At 39.9% G+C, this 20,151-nt stretch overlaps 1 protein-coding gene across 1 annotated transcript in view; it reads left to right on the top strand.

Moving 5' to 3' along the window:
- Window positions 1-353: 353 nt before the first annotated feature.
- LOC122788668 (neurotrypsin-like) overlaps window positions 354-20,151 on the top strand; it is a 557,316-nt gene continuing 537,518 nt past the window's right edge. The window contains exons 1-2 of the mRNA XM_044055564.1: window positions 354-447; window positions 1,094-1,232. Coding sequence (XP_043911499.1) covers window positions 354-447; window positions 1,094-1,232 — 233 coding nt within the window. The remainder of the gene's footprint in view (window positions 448-1,093; window positions 1,233-20,151) is intronic.

Raw genomic sequence — 20,151 nt, 5'->3', positions numbered from 1 at the left:
CAAAGGATGTAATAAGGCCATCTTTAGCTTCATCAGTTCATCAGTGAAGTGATGTGTGTGTGTGTGTGTGTGTGTGTGTGTGTGTGTGTGTGTGTGTGTGTGTGTGTGTATATATATATATATATATATATATATATCTACATACACACAGACACACACACATATATATATATATATATATATATATATATATATATATATATATATAAAATGGGAATAGAATAAAGGCATTTCTGTGAACCAGTGGAAATGGGGTGAGACCTGACAATGACAATGTAGATTGTTGGCCTCTTTGTCTGTAGGAAGTGTAACTAAACTTAGAATGAGATGACTGTGACATCTTAGAGGGGAATATGGAGAAGAACAAACCTGACACTCATTTTTTTCTAGTTTTTGCTTTATTCCCTTCAGGGAATCAAGGAGATGAATCACTTCCTCTAGCGCCAAGTATAAGGCAGCAAAGCTATTTTACATGGAATGGCAGTGGATCACAGAACACACGACACATGTATACACACACACACACACACACACACACACACACACACACACACACACACACACACACACACACTACTGGATTCAAAGTGCAGCACAGAATACCTTTCTTCCTGAGTAGCAGGAATTGGGTAGGAGTTAGCAAAGTTACATAAAGTGTGCAGTTTGACAGAAAACAGAATGGCCACATGTGCTACCATAGTAAGTTGTAGTTCCTGAATCTTGACCACAAAATTGTGGCATGTACCTTTCTCACAGATGAGATGTAGATTAAAGCTAGTGTATGACTTGAATTATTCATGTAAGAGTAGACTTGTTGAGATATTAGACATGTTTCTTCCCTGGCTCATGTATCTTATTTAACTCTCATTGCTAGTTTGGTAAAATATGAAGCAGCCTGGAGAGCAGTTGCCTGTATCATTAACTTAATAACTTTTTGTAATAATTTACTGAACGTTCTTGTGAAACTCCCAGAAGTTCTCATTAGTGTGGAATGGATATGTCTGCTAAAATTCCTGTAAAAACATGATTATGTGCAGAGTAATAATCCTATTCATTCCATGATAATGTTGCTTGTCCTGGTTTATATGAATAGGAACTGTCCGATTAACTGGAGGATCATCTTTGAAAGAAGGCACAGTGGAGCTGTATTACAGTGGTCATTGGGGAGCTATCTGTGACCAGCACTGGAATGACAGAGATGCAACTGTGGTCTGCCGACAGCTGGGCCTGAGGTATGGAAGGGGGCTGGTTTTGGATGTTTACTTTATAATCAGTCAGAAATTATATGCAGCTGCATAGTTTATATTTATTCACAGGTATTGAATAATAATATTCATACCGATCTCTCAAGTTCTATTACTTAACACACAATTCTGTGGAATTTATAAATAACAAAGATTGAAGACAACTGGACTTTTAGCAAATTAATTATTTTCTTTAGTGCATAGCATGCTATATAAACTGCAGATTAGTAATACTCCATGCCATGTACAGAAAGCAATCTACTTATAGGTTCATAGGTTCATACTAGGCTATCTGCCCTGGGGCAATTATAAGCCTAGCCCGATTCTGTATGGCTTACTCCACCCCTTGATTTGAGTATACTGTGCCCTTTTTAAGGTTTAGTTTACTGTGCCTCTGTCTAATAGTGACATGGGAGTAATCCCTGGGACAAACCTACGATCCCCCATCCACCTATCGAGATTCTTCTTGAAGAGATTCAGTGAGGTGCTCTGCCTCACATGAACTGGAATTCTATTCCAGAGCGAAGGGAGGCTCTGGGTTATGAACCTGTCCCTCCAGCAAGTTCTATTTATTTCTGTGCTGAGGTTCAAGTCCCTTGAGCGTGTGGCTCTAAGGAATTTAGATTTACTGAGGTGGAGCATGTCCATTAATTCTGGATTTGACATAGCTTTGTATATCAGGCGTAGATCACCTCGAAGTAGGCGGTATGCAACTGAGTAGAGCTGGAGTTTTTTTAACCGAGCAGCATATGGCATCTGTTTCAGACCCTTGATCCTCTTGGTGAGATACTTTTGGGGTCTTTCTAATTGCTGCAGGTGTCGGGTAAGGTACATCCCAAAAGGGGCATTGTATTCTATGATGGGCCTGATGAGGGATGAATAAAGGGGCACGATTACCTCTCTTGAACTAGATGTGAAACCCTTCGTGATGAAGTGGGCTATGTAGAAGGTCTTTCTAACCACTTTGGCAATGTGGTTTTCAAAGGAGAGATTGCTATCAACTTGGGTCCCCAGGTCCCTAATAACTTTCACTGTACTTAATGGGTTTCCACCTATGTGGTAATTTGTGGGCACATTGTTTTTGCCAAAGGGTATGACTATACATTTTTTGGCATTTTGCTTTAAACCATGGCACTGGCACCAGTTATCTGTCTCTGTGAGACCTTTTTGAAGGATGTTTGTGTCAGCTGGAGAGTCAGTTATGGTGCCCAGTTTGCAGTCATCTGCGAACTTGGTGAGCCATAGTCCTCCCACGTTTGCCTGTACCTCGGAAAAGTATATACCGAACAAGAGTGGTCCCAGGACAGAACCCTGTGGGACGCCACTTGTGACCGGTTTCGAGTCTGACATGGCTCCAGCAACTCTCACTCTGTGGGTTCTGTCTTTGAGCCAGTTTGCGACCCATCTTGTGACATAGGGGTTTATATTTAAGCTGGATAGCTTATCTATGATGCCGAAGTGGGGTATTGTGTCAAATGCCTTTGCAAGGTCCAGATAGGCTGTGTGGACTACCTTCCCTTCATCTATGGCTTTGGTGACTGTTTCAAAGAAGTCAACCAGGTTCAAAAGGCAGGATCTGCCCTTGACAAAGTTGAACTGGGTAGGATCTAGTGTCTGTAGGTCCCCAATGTCTTTGTTTATGAGCTCCATGATGATCCTCTTCATAGCCTTGCAGACTAAGCTAGTCAGGCTTATGGGGCGATAGTTTCCAGGGTCCGTAGAGGTTCCACCTTTGTGGAGTGGGACCACTGTTGCTGTACGCCATTCTGTGGGCACATATCCTGTAGTGAGGCTGAGATTGTATAGTTGTTTTATTTGAGGGATTGGTTCCTCTTGGAGTTCATGTAGGACGCTACCTGGGACGCCATCTGGTCCCATGGAAGCAGTGTTTTTTGCTTTGGAGAGGGCAGCCTTCACCTGAGCATCAGAGATGTTTGGGAGGCAGCCCTCTGCCAGGATAGATACTTGCTCTTTTGGGGGGGGGGGTGGAGAAGTTTGCACTGAACCTGTCTACCAGGATATTGGTGATGTCTGTGGGTTCAGTGTATTTTTTGTCGTTTAGAATCAACTCAGAACAAGTCTGGGAGTTGCATCCCAGGTTCCTAACATAACTGAAAAAAGCCTTATGATTGTCTTTGGTGTCCTGTGCAATTTTTCTCTCGAAGCTGGCCTTGGAGGATTTTATGAGGGATCGTAATTTTTTGCTAGTACTGATCAGAGATGCCTTCCCTATTAGGGATTTTGCTCTATCATGTAGTAGCTTCTTCCTTCTGTTGTACAGTTTATTTATGGCAGGGGTCCACCAGACTGGACGCCTGCCTATGGATGATTGGGTCTTGGTTTTGTTTGGGATAGCATGATTCATGCATTCCTGGAGATGTCCGTAGAATGCGTTTATATAGGATTCTGCAGTTTGGGCCGTAGTTTCCACTGGCCCTGGGGCTTTGAAGGATTCCACTTTGGTTTTGAGAAGTGAGAAGTTCGCTTTTGAGAAGTTTTTCACTGTGGTTTTCTGGGCTGGGGGTGGGGTCGGGATGTGGACATCCAGTGAAATTAATTTATGGTCTGATCTTACCAATGAGGGATATACTTCTGGTGTGGAGCATAGAGTCCCCATGTTGGTAATGATCAGGTCTAGTATGTTGTCCCCTCTTGTGGGAGTGGTGACTAGTTGTTCCATAGCATTTGAGTTTATAATTTCCAGGAACCTTTGGGCTAAGGTGCTGGGGCTTGAGTAGTGCTCCCAGTCAATGTTTGGGTAGTTGAAGTCGCCCAATATAATGGTGTTGGAGAGATCTTCATGTTCTCCAATGTTTTCAGGAAAGCAGTGGGATTCCTGACTTTGAGAGGGTGGTCTGTAGGATGCTATAAACTGAAAAGCAGTCTTGCCCACTGTTAGTTGCACATGGATGGTCTCCGATACTTTGTGCAATGCCACTAACCTGGAGGTGTGGATATCCTTGATAAATATGGAAACTCCCCCTCCTTTTGTGGTTCGGTCCGGGTTTTGGGGCGAAAAGCATGATATGAGGTATAGCCTGGTAGTGCTGGGGTGCTCTCTGGAGCCTTCAACCAGGTTTCTGTCACTGCACAGATATCGATGTTCTCCATACTGAGGAGAGCTTTGAGTGCGTGCATCTTGAGGTTAAGACTTCTGGCGTTAAGCAGCATTACCCTTAGTTTCTTGTTCCTTGTGCTGTCTATGGGGTGGGTTTGACTTTTGAGCCTTGCCTAAAAAGGCACTATGGGGTGGCAAGAGCCTTTGCCAATATCCGAAAGCCCAGTGGTGACAGGTGCAAGCAGTCCCTAGCGAAACGTGGCTTGTCGAGCATGTCATCCCAGGCTGACAGACACTGGATCCCCTTTGAATGACACCAAAATTTTAGCCAATTGTTAAAATCGATCATTTTGTCTTTGTACTGTGGCATCATTCTAGGTGAGTGTAAGATGCTGCTCAAGGTCAGGGTCATACCAGCCTGGGCTACATGATCAGACAGCTCTTCTATGTCTCTTTTCATGTAGTCCAGGGAGGTACGTCTCAGGTCATTCACACCAGCATGTACAATGACTGAGTCATATTTGTATTTGCTTTAGAGTGACCTGAGTGCTTGGTTATGTGGCGGATCCTAGCACCCGACAGGCAGCTCACCGTGACCTTCTCTTTATTCAGCCTAGTGAGCGGGACGTCAGTGTGTCTGACAATAGAGTCACCTATTACAAGAGTATCAGGTGTGTTATTCAGCCTTAAGGGCTGTGGCTGCTTGGCACACTGACTTTGTGGGCTATGTGTTGTGCATGTTTTGTTTTGAGGTAGCGTTTGCTTGGATGTCTGCTTTGGAGGTCTCTGTTGCTTAGGTAGATTTTTATTTAGAGCCTCCGAGTATGTTTTTGTGTATTTATGTGTTTGGTTCGCTGATGTGGTGGGACTATGTGATACTGGAATTCTGTTGTGTGAGATTACCTTCTCCTCCTGACTGGTTACACCAGTTTTGAGATGAGAGAGCTCAGCCTCCAGTTTGGCTAAATAGTTGCATCTCTCACATATATTTGAACCTGTTTGGAGGAGGAGAGGGTTGTCTGTGTACATGAGACAGTTGTAACATTGCCTCAAAATTCCCAGATTCACCAGCTAGACTGGAGGGGAAACTATTGACTGACCTTTGGACATGCTAGAGTAATATAGGGAAACTGAATTTAAGACGGACCAGTAGAGGACTACTTCATATCATTCTTGCACTATCTTTCCTTCGTGTGGTAAACTGTTTTCTGATAACAGCAAAAATTAAGTTACAGAGAGGTTGCTGTGTGCGAAAGGCAACCTAGACAATATTTTTGGTATACTTTCTGCATAAGTCACAGAAGTTATGTTGTCATGCATACCTGAGGTTATTTTTTTGCTTGTTAGAAGATTACAACGTAACAGTATGTATTAGGGAGTAGATATAACCTAAAGTAACAATGTAGAATGTAAATATGAAAAGTGCAAAATGACAGAAATTAAGATGTTAAGTAAAAATTCCATTACAGGACAAACATGCATAGGAAAAGTCTAATTCCATTTTGAAAATTTGATTGCTTAAAATGTACCTTCTAAGTGGATTGTAATAAGTTAAGTTAGCTGTTATTCTTAACAGTTACTTTCATAGACTGAGTTCAGATGTTCATTAAGTATACCCAGAAATCTTATGTGGGAAGAGTTTACTTTTCATTCCTTTTTTATGTTTAAAGTAGTTATGGAACTTTTTATCATATGACACAAAATCATGTATTAGCAAATCAATAGGTTATTAAATAGACTTAGAATATGGACAGAACTTAAATGTGATACTCTGTTGCAGAACAGACATTTTCCAAAAGAGGGACTGATGTATGAGGCAAATACAGTATTAAGCCACCATGAATTATGAACTAAAAAAAAACAAGGCTACTAACTTTTTTCTTGTTTAGACTTGCTAAACATGGATGTTTATTGAGCATAAAATAATAATAATAAAAAAATGTGTAGAAAGAAAATTCAAATAAGACATGTAACTACAGCATCAGTTACAAGGAGCAGTAGTTTCACATCTCTGTCCTACTACAGCTATTAAAAGCCATGCTCCGCAAGTGTGAGGAAAATAAAAGAAAACTAATATGGCTACTTAGAAAAAATGTCATCAATAGAATACTTAAAATGTGTGAGTCAGTGAGAATTTTTTGACCATGAAATTGGTAAATTTTGTGGAAGCTGAAAGCATTAAAAAGATTTTGCCTAATAACTGGAGAATTTTGAAGGGGTTCCCTGCTATAGTCCAAAATATTGGGAAACAGCCCGAAGTTAGTTTTTAAGAAGGGCAAAATATTGAAGGACTTGTTGGAAAAAGGTTTAAAAAAGGACAACCATAATGGCAGAATGTTTATGCATAGAGACTGTAACCAGAGCTGCTACATTGCAACAGGAGAGGAACATGTACAGTTGTGTACATTATTTTTAAATTACCAGTGATTTTTGTCTTGCAATTTCAGCCATATGATTTACGTTGTTTCTTGTACACGGTATTCAGCTTATTATATAGGGAGAACATTAAGGAAGTTGTCTAAATGATATGAAAACTTGTATGTCATAAGGGCAAATGAGACTATGAATGTGTTACTTAAATACATCAGAAACTGAAAAGACTGTAGCTTAAAGTTTCTAGTTTTAGAAGTAAAGTCTCTCTATGGGAAGGAAACTATAGAGGAATTGTTGATTAGGGAGAATATACCTGAGAGATGAGGCTTGTGTGAAACCTGAAATAAATGACATGGAGAATTTTATTTTTTAAGGAGTGGTGGCCTATTAACATCTGGAGCCACCTGACTAGTTAAGCTTCTGTTATACAGTCTGAAGTTCCCTTAGCATGGAAGAAAGTGCTTACTGTTATTGTGTTTTAATAAAGTTTTGCAATTGGTTTTATTTATTTATTCATTTATTTATTTAATGTTATAGTTGGCTGACCAGTAAGATAATTCTGTTCTTGGTTTTGCTTTATGTTTCAAATATGCTAGTGATATTAAGGTAAAAAACATAGCTGTAATATATCCAGGACTTACCAAATAAGAAAGAAGCAAGTTAACATTAATATAATGTACTTAGGCTGCTGAGCAGATGTGAACGTGTGCAGATAACATTTTATATATAGAATTAAAAGGTGACATTAATCTATCCACTTCTGTTAAATGGAGGAAGTTAATGTTAATCTGACCTGTAGACATTTTTTTTTCTTAAGCAAAAAGATGTAAGAAAACAAGAGGAAAGTATGAAATGTGAAAAATTATGTATTTTTCTTGCATTTGGAAAGTATATGCCTGTTTATTTTTTCCAACAGAGCTTGTTCTTGGCTGAAGACCGGCAGCCTTCAGGTGTACAAAATTAATCCTGAGAGGTGTGAGTACTGTGTTCTGAGTGAAGTTTTTGAGGCACATTGTAATGAAATCTTAAAGGGATACTGGCAAGCAGTTCAGAGAAGTAACAAGTAAAGTAAGAAATGAGATTTGAAATTGTGGAGAGTGAATAGTTATACAAGTCATTCCCTCCCCAGCAGGCTTAGTACTTTAATGTATTGAATATGAACGTGCACAATTTAGTTTATTTACAGTTAACCTGTAACATTTTGCCTCAGAAGTATAATATGGACTGAACACTGTAAACTGCTTTTCACAGGGAATAAAGATATTTTTCATAGACAAAGAGGAACAACTATAGAGTGCTAAGGGGAATAGCTGGGCAATATGAATGAGCTTATAAAAGTTGTTGTTAAGCAATAATTAGTTGATATTACTTCAAGTACAAAAAAGCTTTAGCACAGTGACTTGGGCAACAGAAAGTAAAACGGGTTGTTGCCAACCTTACGGAGCCTATAACAAGAAAAATAACCAGAGATCATTTAGAGATACTAGTGGTATTATGGAAATTTTATGAAAATATGTATAAAGCAGAGGAATGTGGAAATCAAGAAAAAGTACAAATGAAAATAAATATTTATGGAAGACTAAGTATGCCAAGCGTAGAGGTAGATGAGGCTCAACAGTTAACAGGAAATTCTCCAGGAATGGATATTACTGTGGAAGTTTGGAAACTAGGAGGAAATAACATGATAAAGATCTGGAAGGTTTGTTTTTTACAGTGTTTTAAAAGTAGGGGTAGCACCAACATTGTGGAAGAAAGCTGTGGTAGTTGTAATACCTAAAGACAGTAAAAACCCATCAGATCCAGATTCATAAGCCCAACTCAATTTTAAACTATGGTTATAAAGTATTAATGTTTATATTAGCTAAAAGAATGCAAAGGTGTGCTGCCAAAACTGATAAATATGCATCAGGTGATTTTGTAGAGGGGAGGCAAACCTTTTACAACAGTAATAGAACAATGATCATCCGAGGGAAACAGAATGTAAGAAAATGCCATTGCTTTTGGTGGGTCTTGATACAGATAAAAGATTTAACAGAGTAAGCTTGGATTTTATGAGTAGAGCAATGGAAGCATTTGCATTCCTTGATAATAACAAAATGGTTAATTAGGAATATATAGGAGGGATTGGAGGCTAAAATTAAAGTGGAAAGGTTCCTCTCTGATAAATTCTGTCTGAACAGATAAACAGGCAAAGGTATCTGCTTTTCTCTCTCTTATTTGAATTATATTTACAGCCGTTTGCAAAGAAAATAAAAGATTCAGAAATTCAGGGATGTCGTTGGTATGGTAGTCAAGAAAAGTTGGTTTTATTTGCAGACTATATTATTTTCTACATGATAAAACCAGAAAAGGACATCCCTGTGTTAAACATTCTGAGACAGTTTCACATTTTTTCAGGATATAAAATTAATGCAGACAAAACAAAAGCCATAGCTGTAAACTATGTACCCATGCATGAATTGGTTCAGCAATAGCAATTTTTATAGGGACAAGACAAACAAGTATTTAGGAGTATGTGTTATAAAGGATTCTGTTATGGCAGATAAGGATATTTGGGAAAAGACTAATTAAAAGATGATATAAAAACTGAGAAACTGGAAGCTCTTATTTGATTCAGTCATCCCAGATGCTACCTGCATTCAATATGCGGATGACTCCTCCTTGATTTGTTCTGACACCTCACCAGCTACTTTATTCACATTAACCCAAATTACCTTCAGTACAGTGGAAAAATGGCTCTCCAATCAACATCTAATCCTAAACCCCAACAAAACTAAGTTGCTCCTCTTCTCCCCACATGCAGGACCCCCCTGCCAGCCTTCAACATAACTGCTAACAATGGCATTATCATCTCCCCAGAAGCCCAAATTAAACTACTGGGTGTCATAGTTGATAACCTGAAGTTTGATGCGCATATCAATCAAACTATCAAAACTATTAATAAAAAACTTGTCTCTCTTTACAGAATCAAACCTTTCCTTACCCCACTTGCTAGAACTGCAATTGCCCGTTCCCATCTGCTATCAACTCTTCTCTATGCCTCACCTCTATTCTCCAACTTAAACAAAACAGATCTTAATAAACTATCATCCTTCTTTAACCACATTGCCAGATTTGCTACTGGCACAGCCTACCGGACACGCCACTGTCACAACCTAAATCGCTTAGGATGGCTTGAACTGCCAAGCCTACTGCAGTTCAACCAGTTAATAGTGGCACATAAAGTTCTTTACCAACCAGAAAATACACTTGCACTAAAAAATATTATCAGCCCCTACACCAGCACCCGGCCACTGCGATCATCCACTGGACTCCTAGTTCAAACATACAAATCTAACTACTCAGCTGGGGACTCTGTTTGCCAACTCTGTTGGAAAATATAGAACACACTTCCAGCTGACTTGACCCTGGAACTCTCACTAACTCCATTCAAAAACAAACTCAAGAAATACTTCAAAACTCATTGGTTATGTCCTTGCACTAACCCTGACTAGTGACATCTCTATTTCTTAGGTGCCTTACCTTCAACTACGTCTAACTTTTTTCTACCACTCCTTTTCAGGAAGGGTCAATTGTATAACTGCTGCTCAGTGTGTCTTAAACCTGAATGTAATGTTATGTATGTTTAACTTTGAAAATAATGTTATGTTTTGTAAAGTGTTTTATAAGAAGTACTATATGTGCTAAATGCTGGTATTGCTTATGACTGTAATCTGCTTGAAATAGCATTTACTAAATGTTCAATGTGTAGTATTATCTTGGAGCTTTTCTCCCCGGGCCTCCGCTGAAAATGGACCTGTATCCAGTCGGACTATCCCAGTCAACAAATGTAAAATAAATAAATTGACATGTATAGCGAGATATAAGCACTGAACATGTTTTTAGTCCCTTCAGTTTTATATACAGGTCGGGTATATTTCTGTCAACCACAAAAGTTGTGGGAAATAATTTAGTTAAGAGCTGAAGGATTTTACCTGGGAGGGGAAGGGGGCAAAGGTCAAGTGAGATAAATTGATCCTTCCAATAGAACAAGGTGGATTAAGATTACCTGATTTGAAGGGATATTTTGGAGCTGCACTGCTAAGACTCATATGCATAACACTAGCAGAAAGTTATAATTCAATGTGTAGAGGGTTGATGATGAAGCAAGAGGGATTTCAAGAAATAAAGAGAGAATGGGACTTTGGATTCAGATCCTTAAGGAGAATAACAGCCATCCAGAATATTATATTCATAAAGTAGCAGAATGTATTCTAAGCACTAAGCCAATGTGAGAATAGAGAAAGGAGATTTTGTTGACAGGGATGACTGCAGTTAGGGTTACAGTGAATAAGCAAGACATGGCTGAAATTTACTGGAGAAAACTAGCAAAGGAACAAGGTATTGGGAGCAAATAACTAGAGAAGGAAAGGAAATAGCTTGGGAATAGGCCAAGAAGACGTATGGACTTCGTTAGAGACTGCCTTCCTGATCAGGGACTGATATCAGAGTATAGGCAAAATGAAAGGACAGGGGAATCCTAAATGAATGCCCTGCTCTGGTGGAACTTTAGTTGAATCTTTTTAACAGCAGATTCTGTTCTAAAGTGATAATTAGTAGGACATAAGAACCAATCGGAGGAGGTAAGAAAAGATTGGGAAGAGAGACTGGATAAGCAATACACAGTAAATAACAGGAAGACATATGTATGGCTCTCAAATAGGCAACAAAGTCTTGAAGATTTAGGGTGTTTGCTTGGAAGTGTTTGCATAGGTATTTTATACCTCAAGCAGACTCCAAAGATTTTTTCCTCAGGTAGATGGCAAATGTTGAAGGTGTGATGGGGAAGAAAGAGGTAACTAGGATCATATGTTTTGGGAGTGTAATGAGTTGGCAGACTTTAAAAATTCCCTACAGAATACAGTGTCAGAAATATTGCCTAGACATAGCAAGGTCTTGTTAAGTTTAATTCTGGTGGTTGCCAAATAAACATTTACTAGAAAATGGAAACCAAAGTCTAAACCAAGTATACCTGAAGAAGTGAATATTGTAACACAGATATAAGAACTGGAAGTGGGATCTTTTGAAAGGAGTAGGAGCAAACTGCATAGACAAAAATGAAAGTTTTGTCAACAATACATGCAGAATAATGTTTTGGAAGAGGAGCGAGGTTTAAGGGGAAAGCGGGAATTGATCATTTGGCTTGATGATAATTGAATAAAAGCATATATGTGATGTATAATGTTTGTAACTGTGAACACATTGACATGGTTGGTTTTTTAGGTTCATAGGTTGGTACTAGGGTATCGGCCCTAGGGCCTATACAAGCCTAGCCATAACAATTCCCTGGATATTTCTTCCCATAATATTTACTTCCCTGGACCCCTGTCTTAGCAGGGCGATTGACATGATCCCCAGGGTGAATTTCTTATCTCCCATCCAATTGTCAAGGTTCCTTTTGAAGAGGGCCAAGGAAGTGCTCTGCTTGACATGTATGGGCAGTCTATTCCAGAGTATGGGGAGTCTCTGGGTTAGGAACATATCCCCCCATCATGTTTTGTTCATTGTGATGACAAGGTTTAGATCCCTGGAGCATGTGGCTCTGAGGGATTGGGATTTCTTTAAGTGGAGCATGTCCAACAGCTCAGGGTTTGACATGGCCTTGTATGTTAAGCAGAGATCACCTCTGAGTAGATGATATGCCACAGAGTATAGCTAGAGATTTTTTAGATGGTCAGCATAGGGCATCTGCTTTAGGCCTGTGATCCTTTTAGTGAGGTATTTCTGTGGCCTTTCCAGCTGTTGCAGATGTCTTGTGAGGTACATACCAAATGGGGCGTTGTACTCTGTAATGGGTCTAATGAGGGATGAGTACAGTGGGACAATGACCTTCTTTTTTTCTGGATGAAAAGCCCTTAGTGATGAGGTGTGCCACATAGAAGGATTTCCTGACTGTTGTGGTGATGTGGTTATCAAAGGTGAGATGGCTGTCCACCTGTGTCCCTAAGTCTCTCATGACACTTTCGGTGTTTAGTGTACTGCCACCTATGTGGTAATTCATGGGTACATGTTTTTTTCCCAAGGGGGATAACTATACATTTCCTGGCATTAAGCTTGAGCCTATGGCTCTGGCACCAAGCATCTGTTTCTGTAAGGCCCTTTTGTAGAATATCCACATCATTTGGGGATTCAATAATGGCTCCCAGTTTGCAGTCATCTACGAACTTTGTTACCAGAGTCCCTTAGTGTTGGCCTGTATTCAGAGAAGTAGATGCCAAACAAGAGCGGTCCCAGGACTGAACCCTGAGGTACTCCACTTGTCACTTGTCTGGAGCTAAATTTGGAGTCGGCTACTTTTACAGTCTGGGTTCTGTCAGTAAGCCAGTTGGCAACCCATCAAGTGACGTAGGGATTTATGCCCAGCTTAGTAAGTTTACTTATCTATAATTCCAGAGTGGGGAATGTTGTGTAAGGCCTTGGCGAGGTCCAGATAGGCTGTGAAGACCACTTTACCCTTGTCCACAGCTTGGAGACTGATTCAAAGAAGTCAGTCAGGTTCAGGAGACAAGATCGACCATTCACGAACCCAAGCTAGGTGGGGTCCAGTGTTTGGAATTTGCCAATGTCTTTGTTTATAAGTTCCATGATAATGCGTTCCATGCCCTTGCAGATCAGGCTCATTATACTGATGGGACGGTAGTTCACAGGATCCAAGGTGCATCCCCCCTTGTGGAGTGGGATAGCTGTAGCTGTGCACCACACAGTGGGCACGAAACCTGAGGTGAGGCTATGATTAAACATGACACTTAGGTGAGGTGCCAGTTTATTTTGTAGTTCATGTAGTACACAGCCCGGGATGCCATCTGGTCCCATGGATGCTGTATTCTTAGCTTTGGAGAGTGCGGTTTCTACCTGTGTGGCCGTGATTACAGGAATTTGGCAATCTTTTGGTATTGAGATGGGCTCTTTAGGGGGTGAGAGGGGGGTGAAGTTGGCACTAAATCGATCTGCAAGGATTTTGGCAATATCCTTGGGATCAGTATATTTAATGCTATTCTGTTGTAGTTCAGAGCAGATCTGAGCATTGCCATTTAGATTCTTGACATAACTATAGAATGCCTTGTGGTTGTGTTTGGAATATTTGGCAATTTTATTTTCATAACTAGCTTTGCAGGATTTTATGAGGGATCTTAGCTTCTTACTGAGGCTGGTAAGGGAGTTTTTTGCATCCTAGGATTTTCCTCTTTTCTGCAACAGTTTCTTCCTTCTGTTATATAGTTTTGTTTTATGACAGGGGACCACCAGATTGTCTTAATTTTTTTTTGGAGGAGAGCGTATTGGTTCTATTTGGGATGGCACAATTCATGCATGAGTGGATGTGCTCATACAGTGCCTTAGTGTAGGATTCAGCAGTCGAACTTTCAGATCCCATCTGCATGGGTGTCATGAAGTTTGTCACTTCTGACTTGAGTAGCATGAAGTTGGCTTTGGGGAATTTTTTTTATGGAGGTTTCCTTACTGGGGGGTGGGATGTGGATATCAAAGGTGATTTGCTTATGGTCAGACCTGACCAATGAGGGGGTGACCACTGGTGTGGAGCATCTATCTCCCATGTTGGTAATGACCAGGTCTAGGATACTGGAGCCCCTGGTGGGACAATGGATTAGTTGATCCAGGGCGTTGGAATTTATGAATTCCAAGAACCATTGGGAAAAGGTGTTGATACCCGAGTAGTTTTCCCAGTTAATGACAGGGTAGTTGAAATCAACCAGTATTAGGGTGTTTGGCTGCATCTTAATATTTTCCAGTATGTTTAGTAAGGTGCAGTGATAATCTTGGGGCATGGTGGGGGATCTGTAGCAAGGTACAGTTTGGATTGCAGTCTTACCTAGTGTTAGTTGCACCTGGAGAATTTCAGATGCATTGTGTTGGGCAACTAGCCTGAAGGGTGTGAATATCCTTGAGGTGTGAATATCCTTGGTGAATATGGACACTCCTCCACCTTTAGTGTTTCGAGCCTGGTTTGGTAGCCGAAAAGTGTGGTAAGAGTTGTAGCCTGGTATTGCAGGGGTGCTGTCTGGAGCCTTGAACCAGGTCTCAGTTGCTGCACAAATATCGATGTTCTCCATTTTTAGGAGTGCCTCGAGAGAGTGCATTTTGAGGTTTAGACTTCTAGCATTGAGTAGCATTCGCTTCAGATTTTGCATGCTTGTATCTGTTACGGTGGTGGTTTTGTCCTTTGAACCTTGCCTAAAAAAGGCACTATAGGGGTGGCAAGAGCTTTAGCCAGTAAGCACAAAAATTATCATTTTGTGAAATCACTCCCCTCCAACTACTTAAATTTATTGGCCATCCTACTGTATTGCATAGTACCAAAATACAAAAGTGACCACCCCCTTTCAATCTATCTTTCAGTTTTAAAAATAGTGACTCTCCACTAAAACTTAACTTTTTAGACAGGTAAAACTTAAGTTACCTACTTTCACATCTAACTTATGTACTGCACACTGCAGTGTTTAGGATAAACCATTTTTTTTTCATCTTACCTTTAAGCATCCCTGCGACTAGCACTTGCGACTGGAAAGCACTAGGAAGCCTTAAACTGATACAAGCACTTAACTCTCCTTGTTAATAAGAAGAAATTTATCGTAGGCACTAAATAGCCTATAATTGCAAAGTACCTTGCTAAGGCAAGGGAAAACAGCTCCTGTACTTCACAAAAAAAGCACCAAACCAGGCATGTCCAAGGGTCAGCTTCCAGTGATTTCTCCTGCCCACCTGGTGAATCTGGGCATACTGGGGTAATGCAGCAATTGCTTCATGTACAAAGACAACCCTCTCCTCCTACCACCCAACAGTACAACCCGTGAGAGATGCACTTACATAGCCAAACTGGAAGCAAAGCTCTCTCCACCCAAGATTGTGCTAGACAGTCAAGAGGAGAAGGTTAACATCCACACTACACCTCAAGCAACACATAGCCCTTCTAAACCCACACCACCAACACCCACACATAGCAACATTAAATCCACATATGTGGAGGCCCTTATCTGTAACCTGCCCAAGCAACAAGGACCTCCGAAGCTGAAACGCAAACAAACACCGTTCACAACCAAAGTGTCACATAGCTCACAACACTAGTGTGCCACTCAGCAACAGCCCCTAAGGCAAGACAACATACCTAACACTTTAGTCATAGGTCACTCTATAGTAAGGCACACTGATGTCCCACTCACCAGGCTGAACAAGGAGAAAATTACAGTCAGCTGTCTGTCGGGTGCTAGGATCCGCCACATAATGCATGCACTCAAGTCACTCCACAACAAGTAGAAATATGACTCTGTCATTGTCCATGTTGGAGTGAATGACTTGAGACGTACCTCCCTGGACTACATGAAAAGAGACATGGAAGAGCTCTCGGATCATGTGGCCCAGGCAGGTATGACCCTAGCCCTGAGTAGCATCCTGCCTTCGCAGACTGTCTCTGGTAAAGCATTGTGGTTTGTCGATCATGTCTTTCCAGGCAGACAGATACTGGATCCCCTTTGAATGACACCAGAAGCTTAGCCAATTGTTGAAGTCAATCATTTTGTCCTTATACTGTGGTATCATTCTGGGTCATTGTGGAGTGATAGTTAGGATAGGAATAGTTTTCATCAATCACAGGAGAAGGTGTGTATGACAAAAGTTTGAAAGAATTTATATGCAAGGGCAAGGGTTATGTGGGATAAGCTGATTCTTCCCATAGAGCAAGGTGGTTTAGGCTTACTTAGTTTGAAAGGAATGCTTTAGAGTTACTCATTTGAGGCTTGTATATGTAAGTAAAGTTGAAGGTTATAAATCAAAGTGGAAAAGGATGATAGTGAAATGGTAGGGTGGTCAATAAATAGAAAGGCTAGGATTTTGGATGCAAATTCTTAAGGAGAATAATAACGGTCATACAGAATATTACTGATAAAGTAGTAGAAAATACTCTAAAAATAAACCAACATGGGGAATTGAGTAAGGAGATTTTTGTTAATAAAGCTGTTTGCAAGCAGGGGTACAGAAAATATGTAAGAAGATAGAATTTACTGGGAGTAAATTGGAAAAGGAACTAGGATATTGAAAACAAATAATAGGGATAAAGGTAATAGAGAGGATAAGGCTAATCAAGATTTTGAACTGCAGGTTAGAAATCAGGGAGTAATAAGAGTGTGGGCAAAGACAGGGGGATGGGGAAGTGCTAAGTGAAATATCATTTATTTTATAGTTTTTAGCTGAGTCTAGAACAAAAGATGTTAAAGGGATAATTAGTAGGGTGTATAATATGACACATTAACTATAAAAATCAATCAGATGAAGTTAGAAAAGGTTAGGACAAAGGAATAAAAATGCAACTTGTTAAAGGAACAATTGGAGCAACATATGCGGGGTTCCCAAATATGCGACAAAATCTAGAAGCTTTAAGATTTTCACATGGAGGTGTTTGCATAGCTCCCTCTAAGTAGATGTAATTGGATTTTTCCTTGAGTAGCTAGCAAATGTTGGAGGGGTGATGGAAAAGAGAGGAATTTGGGAACATGCCTCTTGTGAATCTAAGAAGTTAAAAGTTTTTTTTTAAAAATTAATGGTTTTAGGAAAAAGCAGGAATTGAGTAATTTGTTTAATGTTGGAGTGAATGAAAAGTACTAAAAGCATATGTGTGCTCCACAGTGATAATGGAAATAGATATACTTTGTTTTCTTTTATTACTAATGTATATGAATTTGTGTTACAACTTAAATTGCTCTGATTTGTTAAACATGTTTATGTCAAGTAGTTACTGAATATAGTGCAAATAGTAGTCTTGAAGCCTTAAGTAAAACTGAAGCATTCCTGTTAAGAAGACAAATGTGCATGTGTGTGGGTTATAAATAGCCTACTTCTGTTTTGCTTCCCAAGCCAAAATCCTTCCATCTCCTTGCCATGGTGAAGTGACAGAACAGTGAGAGAAAAATAGTGTGCCATTTAGGTTGATGGTGGAAAGAAATTCTGTCCACTTCTGTTTAGGAGAGAACTGATAAACAGGCTGTTTTCATACCTTAAGAATATACCTTTTGGTAATAGGTTCATAGGTATTTTCCAGGGTATTGATATGTAAGGATCTTTTGAAGCCTAGCCATGCACTCCCAATAACTCTGCAGCGTTTGTATTATAAGTACAAATAACCCAGTGCCCTTGTATTTTAAGTATGAATAACCCTTATCCATAAAGGGACAATGGGGATAAAGCAGGGGCACATTTGCAGTTTCCTATCCATTCATCCAGATTACTCTTAGAGTGAAAGACCTACTTTGCTTTATGTGGAGAAGTCTGTTCCAGATAAGTAGTATTCTCTGTGATAGATCTCTATCCCTCCAACATTTTCTGTTTATGTTGTAGAAGAGATTAAGATATCTTGAGTGGGTGTTTATGCAACCACTGGACTTGTAGATATGCAATAGATTTGAAAGGATGGGGTTGGTTGAAGCTGTCTGGGTGTGTCCCTCCATAGCCTGTAGGATACTGAGAAGGATAGGGCCTTGAGAAGATCATTGTAGCTTTTATGATTTAAGCCCTTGATTTTCAAGCTTTGTAGTCATTCTAATTGTGTCAAAGTGATTGGACAGGTAGATACTGAAAGTGGTGTTATACTTTATAATCAGCCTAATAAGTGCCAAATACAGTGGAATGAACATATCATTTGACCTGGACAACATACCCTTCTAATAATCTGTGCAATAAAGAAGGACTTTCTTACCCTTCTAATAATCTGTGCAATAAAGAAGGACTTTCTTACCCTTCTAATAATCTGTACAATAAAGGACTTTCTTACAGTAGTGGATAAGTAGTGATCGAAGTACAGTTCATTACCTACGCGGATTACCAGGTGTTATAATTACAGGATGTGTCATGCTTGTCAAAGAATACTGTTTTACAATTCTTGGCATTTAGTTTTAGGTCATGGCTTTGGCATCACCAATTTGTTTGGGGAAAGGTCCTCTTGGAAGATTTTCGTGTCTTCTAGGAGTTTATGATGACAGTAAGTATGCAGTCATCTGAAAACTTGATCAGCCGTTAACCCTTGACATTAGCTTTGACCTCTAAGATGTAAATATCAAAGAAGAGTGACCTGAGGACTGAACCCTGGGGAACACTGCTACTGACGGGTCTTTTTGAGGAGGTAGAGCTGCTCATGATAATTTATTTGGTTTACTTAGTGAGCTACTCTGCTATCTAATTGCTGTGCAAGATGTACTGCAGTATAGTGGCTGCAGGGTATAGTTATCTTTTGGGAACTAAAACTATTTCACAGACTAGACAAGTACACAAACAGTAAAGTGAAATTTCCCTTAAGAGCACACATAGATTACAGTTAGTCCAGGGCTGGTTTCTCCCTTTCTCTCCAGATCCCCAATAAGACTCCCCACTGGCACAGCTATAGGGTACAGGTCTCAGTCCAGTTTTCAAGATCCAACCACTGCCTGACAAATTTCTGAAGAACAGTGGTATAATGCCATCTGCAGCCACCAATTAATATGTGATGCACAGGAGCTGATGACTTTATTTGAAGGGGCAATGGAACCGGCAGTATGGTGTTTGACTCACACTACTGGTACCTGTTAATATGCAAAGGGCAGTTCGTCTTAAGGAAAAGTGGTAATTCTGCAGTGCTTCCTTGTGGAGTAGTGAAGCTCTGCCAAGCCCATAAAACCTCCACACTGCCTAGCTACAGGTCAAAGTTATACTCATTGACTCTGTAGGATTTCATCCATCACAGACAAAACCCTATGTATTTCATTGTAACCTTAACAACATTTGAAGCTTGACTTTAATTATTTTGTGCACAAATACACGCTCACTCTGTCTCTCTCTCTCTCTCTCTCTCACACACACACACACACACACACACACACACACACACTATTTTCAGAATAAGGTGTAAATGGTGACTCTGTGGCACCAACTCCTGCCTACCAGAGCTTTTTGATCAGAAACAATTTTATTTAATAATATAGCAACCATAATATGCAAATAAATGAATACAAATTGATAAGTTACAGACAAAAACTATTTTTTTGTCAAATCGAACCAGTACATCTTGTTTGTATGTGATAATTCATACTATAATTATAGGCTATACTTCTTACCCAAAGTTCCATCAGATTGGCCCCTACCCCATTTCTTTTACTTTCCATTATGCAGACTCTTCCTGGGTCAACAGTCAAAGTCAAAAACATTTACCCATAGAAGCTCATAAATCACTATCCAGATATCTTAACCAGTGCAACCATTTCCAAATTATCTTTTCCAGTCCTTAACCATTTTGGCTTTTCTTTCTTTACTAGCCATTTAATTAATCATTACCAGAGCATATAAAATGCCTTGAGAGTCTAGATTTTTATCTCTCATTACTGCCTTTTTAGAAACTGAAATCCAATTGAATAGGTGTTGTGCTTCATTCCCACCAAAGTTCTTTGACTCTTCCCATCCCAA

Source organism: Protopterus annectens, chromosome 14.part0 (genome assembly GCF_019279795.1).
Source record: "Protopterus annectens isolate FY-2018-M chromosome 14.part0, PAN1.0, whole genome shotgun sequence".
Classification (NCBI taxonomy): domain Eukaryota; kingdom Metazoa; phylum Chordata; order Ceratodontiformes; family Protopteridae; genus Protopterus; species Protopterus annectens.
This window is presented reverse-complemented; position numbering and strand designations above follow the sequence as displayed.